This window comes from Bos indicus, chromosome 12 (genome assembly GCF_029378745.1).
Source record: "Bos indicus isolate NIAB-ARS_2022 breed Sahiwal x Tharparkar chromosome 12, NIAB-ARS_B.indTharparkar_mat_pri_1.0, whole genome shotgun sequence".
NCBI lineage: Eukaryota > Metazoa > Chordata > Mammalia > Artiodactyla > Bovidae > Bos > Bos indicus.
In genome coordinates, this window is record NC_091771.1 from 35,230,710 (window position 1) to 35,236,709 (window position 6,000).

General features: G+C 63.9%; 1 protein-coding gene across 1 annotated transcript in view; it reads right to left on the reverse strand.

The window, feature by feature from the left end:
- Positions 1-5,436, reverse strand: part of FGF9 (fibroblast growth factor 9) — a 29,606-nt gene extending 24,170 nt beyond the window's left edge. Inside the window, exon 1 of the mRNA XM_070800288.1 lies at positions 4,410-5,436. Coding sequence (XP_070656389.1) covers positions 4,410-4,686 — 277 coding nt within the window. The 5' untranslated portion in view covers positions 4,687-5,436. The remainder of the gene's footprint in view (positions 1-4,409) is intronic.
- Positions 5,437-6,000: the final 564 nt, after the last annotated feature.

A 6,000-nucleotide genomic window follows, 5' to 3' on the forward strand; every position in this document is an offset into this window, starting at 1 on the left:
GAGACACAGGGTTGGGGGTGGCTGTTGGTTCAGGAAGAACCTGGGGAGAAGGCTTCTGTGTAGACACAGAAGGGCAAGAAGGAAAGAACTAGGAAGAGTAGAAGGGAGGGAGGGAGAGAGTGGCCCGTCTCTTCTAGGCAGTGCAGAAGGGCCACAGCCATAGGCACTGATGGAGTGACCTGGGCAGCCGCTCTCCGTGATGGTGGCATCTAGCTGTGCCCTTTCACAGCAGGCAAGCACGCCCATGAGAATGCAGTCCCCGGGCCCAGGAGGCCTGGTGGGGTCTGACGGGGCCCACGGTCATCTGTGGTCCACAAGAGGCCAGGTCAGTTCCTGAACCCCTTCAGGAAAATGACCTCTGCACAGCATCCCCCTGACCCCAGACTCACTAGGTAAGTAGTGTTTGGCCCCATGCTCTGTTCACATGGACCATTACCCCAAAGCTGGCCCTGCTCCCAGGAGCCCCTCAGCCCTGGGCCGCACCTCCGCTGGCCCTGGGAAGTGCGTGGACCATGTGAAACAACCCTCCAGCCTAAAAGCCCCCAACACTTAACAGACCTGCATTCTTCAGAGGACAAGAATGTGTGCAGGCTGTGGAGAGAGGCACCAGGGCAGGCTTTCTAAAATAGATTAACCTCCCCCCTCCAGCCCCCTGCTTGGGGAGAACCGCACACCAGGGTTCTGCCAGATCAGTCATCTCAGAGCCTGAGGCCTTGAGCAAAGCCCAGGGTTCATTTGGGAAATAACTAGCTGAACAGGAGCCATCACCTTACCGATTTTTCCAGAATCTGGGCCTATTCTGAGAACAGCATCCTTTCCCTTACTGAGATACTGAAGAACAGATACACAGAACTAAGTTGTTTCAAGCGAGACCCCTGGAAATAGGACTGTTTAACCTGTCTTTTTAAAGCACGGCTATTGATCATATTTCTCCCCTCTGGCACTACTACTACACCTGACCCCAGGACCGGCCGCCCCAAGGCTCCGGCGAGGACCAGCCGGCTCCGCACCAGGCCAAGTCAAATAGCGGATCAGGCCCCAGGCTCCCTGTTTTTATTATCCACATTACCATTTCTTCCACTCATTTTTCTGCTCACTTTTTCCGTCCAGCAGTATTAGGGAACGAACCGTCTGGTTCCCCTGGGCCTATCACCCCAGATGGGATCCCGGGTCCCCTTCTCCGGGCCTGGCCTCCGCGCCAAGCCAGCACCCCCCACCCGGGGAAAACAAAGGGCCCCCCGCGCTCCCCGTGCCCGCATCGCGGCCGCACAGCTCCTGCAGGCACAGCCGCGAGGCTCCCCGCCCCCCGCCCGCACTGCCGCTGCTGTGTCACCGCCGCAGCCGCAGTCACCTGCGTGGGGGCGCGGGGTGGGGGGGGGGGGGCGTCTCTCCCGCTTCCTCTGCCATTTCCCCTGTCAGGTGGAAAACGCACCTTATGTTTTAACCGAGGTGCAAGCCCCCTTTGCCCCCTACCCACAGCTCCTCTCCTCCAGAGGCTCGGAAGAGAAACCCGGGATGCACTTGAGGTCCCCAGGGCGCGGCTGGGGGGGCGCGCGCGGGGGAGATGAGGGGGTCCTAGGTGCTGCGGGCGGGGCGAGGTGGGCTCCAGGTGTGCTGGCCGCGGCCCCCCCGCCCCGCGCAGGGTCCTAGCGCCCACACTCCCCCGCGCGCGCCCCCGGGCGGGGCCCGGAGCCAGGGTGGGCTGCCGGCGCCGCGCCACGGACATTGCTGACACCCGAACCTGCGGCGCTGACGGCTCCCGTGGGGGCTTCTCCGCGCCGCCCCCGGATGGAAGCCGCAAGAAGCCGGCCGCCGCGCCCTCCCTCCCCGCCCCCACCGCCCGCGCCGCCGCATCCGAACCCGGCGCGGGCGCGCCCCTCCCCCGCCGCCCGCTGCGGCCGACCCCAGCCCCGGGCCCGGGCTTCCGCTGCCCGGCCCCCCAGCCAGCGCCGCCCCCAGCTGCCCGCCAGCCGCGCGGGCGGACGGGGAGAGGACGCGTCACCTCCGGGATTGGGGGCGGGGGTGCCGAGGCCGCGTTTTGTTTTACGGTCTCCGTGCAGCCGCCGGGCCCGCGTCCTTGTCGGCTGACCCCGGAGCGCGCCTCTCGGCCGCCCCCCGCCCCCATCCGGCCCCCAGCCCCCTCCGTCCACCCTGGTCCCTCGCTGTCCCCGAGGCAGAGGCACCGGATTCCTAATGACCAGGTTGCGTGTAGCGAACGTCCTACCCGAAAGGTGACTGCGTTTAAAAAACAAAAAAAAAAGCGCACGGTGGGGAGGAGAAGCCCCAAGCGGAGCCTCCCGGTCTTCCCGGGCGGGGTCTGCTGCTCCGCACCGGAGGTCGCCGGCCGCACGCGGGAGCCCATGGCGGGCTCCCCAAGCGGAGAGGGGCGGCGGATCCGCAACAATGGCACGCGGCCCCCTGCCTACGCCGCCCTTTGTCCCCTCTCTCTCCCCCGCGGCCCCGGCCCTGCTGGCCGGCCCGACCCACCTCCGGCGCCGCGAGCCCACCGCTCCGGGACCCGGCTGTGCGCTCCGAAGGACGGAGAGGGGTCCGAGACGGGACGGGACTCCGGGGCCTCGGCCCCGCCGCGCGCGCCTCCGGCGGCTCCCGCGCCACGCGCGGCCCCGCTGCTCCTGGCGGCGGCCCGATCCGCTGGACCTGCGTTCTCACACCGAGAACGCGAAGGGACGCGGCCCCGGGCTCAAGGAGCCCGATCCCTAAACGCAGCCGGAGCACGCCCGGGCCCGGCGCCCCGGACTCGGCGGTCCCAGCAGCCCAGGGCGCGCGGGGCGGGGGCGAGCCGCCGAATCCGAGCGCGTCTAGGACCGCGCGGAGCAAGCCGGCGGCAGCCGAGTGCGCGCGGGGCCGGGGCGGCCGAGTGGCACCTGCCGGCCGGCGCGTGGGGGCCCGGGCTGGGCGCTACGTCCCCGCACCGGGCCGCCCTCCCTGGTCCGGAGCGCGGCGCGAGCGCTGGCGGCCTGGGGGCGGCCGGGGTGAGCGCTTGCGCGAAGTTTCGTCCTCTTTCCGCAGCGGCCGGAGCCGCCTCCACTGCTCGAGCTTCCTCTGGGTAACTGGAGACTGCAAAGCAGACGGGGGCGCGGGGGCGGGGAGGGGGGACCCTGAGCCGTCTCCCTGGTGGGTCCCTCCGGGCCGAGGCTCGGGGAGGGAGGACAGAGGCAGGAAACCCCGGGGCCGGCCCATCTCAGGCCCGGGCCGGCCTCACCTCGGCCATCGTCTGCAGCCCACGAGCTACACGGACAGTTCAGACCGTGCTCAGCATCTGGCGTGAAGCTTAACGAAGAGAAAGCACCATAGGACTTTGCTTTTACGACCTAGTTTTAAGTTGTCAGGTGGGTTCGCTCAATAAGTTAACTCCTTCCAACAGTCCGGTTGCCCAAACGCCGCCACCTCCCCCCCACACACACACCCCCGCTTTATTTTTAAGTATGGGGTGGGGGGGAAACCAGGAGAAGCCCCTCCACCCACCACCCCCGGGGCGCTGCCGTCGGGCTCGACGGCTCAGCAGGCACGTGTGTGCAGTCGTTAGAGCGGACGGTCTCCATCCTCTGGGGTCTGCAGCCCTCGTGCTGAGTCACAGACACCCTCCTCGGGAGATGAAGCCCTAGGAATGCCCTTTAAAATTAGCTCGCCGCTTTTGCACGCGCGCACACACGCACACCAGAGGCACCCAGGAATCCTACACAGGGCTGCGCGCGGTAGGAACTGGACAGAGCACAGGGCATGACTCGATGGCTGGAAGGACAAACGACCCCGGACAGGGCCCTGCCCCTGCCCGAGTCCGTCCCCCATCCCCCCCTGCGCCCTGCCCCTGCAGCCCCGGAGTCTGAAATACGACTTCAGTCTCTCCTCCCACGGAACAATCTGCAACCTTCGCCTAAAGCGCCCCAGTCCCTCTCGGTGGGAATCAGCAATACGCTTCATATACAATTTAAGCAGGACACTTCTTGGAGGAATAGAGGGAAGGGGCAAAAACTTCATTTGGCACAAGATGGTAACCATTGCCTTGAGCAAAATGCATTTTAAGTTCTCCGTAGTTAATGATTAAAGCTTGAAACTCGTGGAATCAGTCCATTCAAAAGAAACTTCCTAAACCCGATCTTGCCCGCCTTTATGATGCAAAAGAACTAAGGGTATGTGTTATATTTATAAATCAAGCCCTCCTTAAAAAAAAAAAAAAAAAGCCTTCCAGTGTAGACCCGCATCAGTGCCAGCAGCAGGTCTGCAATTCCGGAGGCCTTTTTCTCCCCTGGAGCTAACGAGACCGAGTCAGTCCGAAACCAAGGGAGGCAGACCCCTTCCCGCATCCGCCACCCGCGCCCGGCCGCCTTCAAGGCAGCTGCGGTCCGAGCCTGCCAGCTCGGGCCCTCAAGGGTTAACGGTGCACCTACCGAACCGGCTGTGGTCCTTCCTGGTTCCCTGGATAGTACCGTTGGGGAAGATTTCTAAGTGAAATCCAGTCCTGCAGTACAGCTGCCTCCGCCTGAGAATCCCCTTTAAGTGATCCAAGTCCGTGACCGCGGGTCCCCTGGGAAGCCCTCCTGCTTCGGACTGACCCAGGTGGTCACTTAGCAAGACCGGGCTGTCCACCGGCAACACCGGCCCGTTCCCGAACGGCACCGCATCCTGCACGCCGAAATAGTTCCCAACTTCACCCAGGGGAGCCATCGGCAGAGTCGGCAGGCGTTCCGAACACAGCGATAAACAATGATGATGGTGCCAACCCAGGAGGTACTCGGCGAGGTAAATCCAACTCCGTCCCTCACTGCAGTTGCAGAGAGAAGAAAAGAAAAAAAAAAAAAAAAAAAAAGGTCCTTTTCTTCAATCCATGAAATGCATCAATAAAAGTAACCTGCCGTTTCGCTGGCTCAGGTTCAAGGTCAAACCGCGGATAGTCTAAGCAAGCACCACTTTATACTCGCACACTGACATATTGATAAACGTATCTATGTATCTCTACACACAGATCCCCAGCTCTCGGCAGGCACGCAGGTCTTCATCTCATCCGACCGTAGGGAGGGAAAAAAATCCGGAGTTTCTCCATTAGGCTTGCGACCAGAATGACCATAGCAACTTAAATGCCTAGGCGTTATTATAGGGGTTTTTAAGATGCACGGGCTACGTCAGAATTTACGGATCCTGACTCCAGGAAGGCATGCGCTGTTTTTACTCTAACCGACTCTGCAGACATCAGCAGGAATCCTTCAAGGGAGGAAAAAAAAAAAAATCTCACGTTGGTGGCGGCGACGAATCTGCAGCCTCGTCCCCTCCTCCAAAAACGAGAAGGATGATAATAAAACAAAAAGAAGGGAAAACTTTAAGCGTCCAAGGCTGGTGTCCAGAGTCCTCCGGAGGCTCGGCTGGCGTCCATCGGCCGGGCGCGGGCGGCGGGCGGCGGCGGCGGCGGGAGCGAGGGGCGCCGCGGCAGGACCCGCGTGCCGCCGGCGGCCGCGAACAGGTGTCGCCGGGGCGCGGGGCGAGGTGGCCGGAGCGCTCCTCCTGCGCAGCCCCGCGGCGCGCAGAGTGGCGCAGGCGGCGGCATTGGGCCGGGTTTAAGGTAGCGCCGCGCCGCCCGCGCTCCCCGCGGTCCTAGCGCCCGCCGCGCCCTCCGCGCTGCGGCAGGCCCCGCGCCGCGCGCCCGAGCGCGGGGACCCGGGGGCGCCCTGAGCCCCCAGTCTCACAAAGGAAGCGCGAGGCTGCGGGCCCCCGTGCCACTGCGGCCGCGTCGCTCACACGGAGTCGCAGCCGCGAAGCTAACCCCTCGTTCGATGCGGCGGCGGAGGTGCAGACTGAATCGGGAGAACTAGTTTTCCCACTTGGGGCTCGGGGGCTGCTTTGAGTTAAGAAATAAAACTTAGCTAAGAGTTGGAGTGAAGGGGGCTGATTTAATGAGCTTGAACGGACCCCACAGTTCCGCTCTCATCTCTCCTGCAAGCGGCGCGGCAGGTGGGACCGGCGAGGCGGGGGCGGGGGACTGTGCGC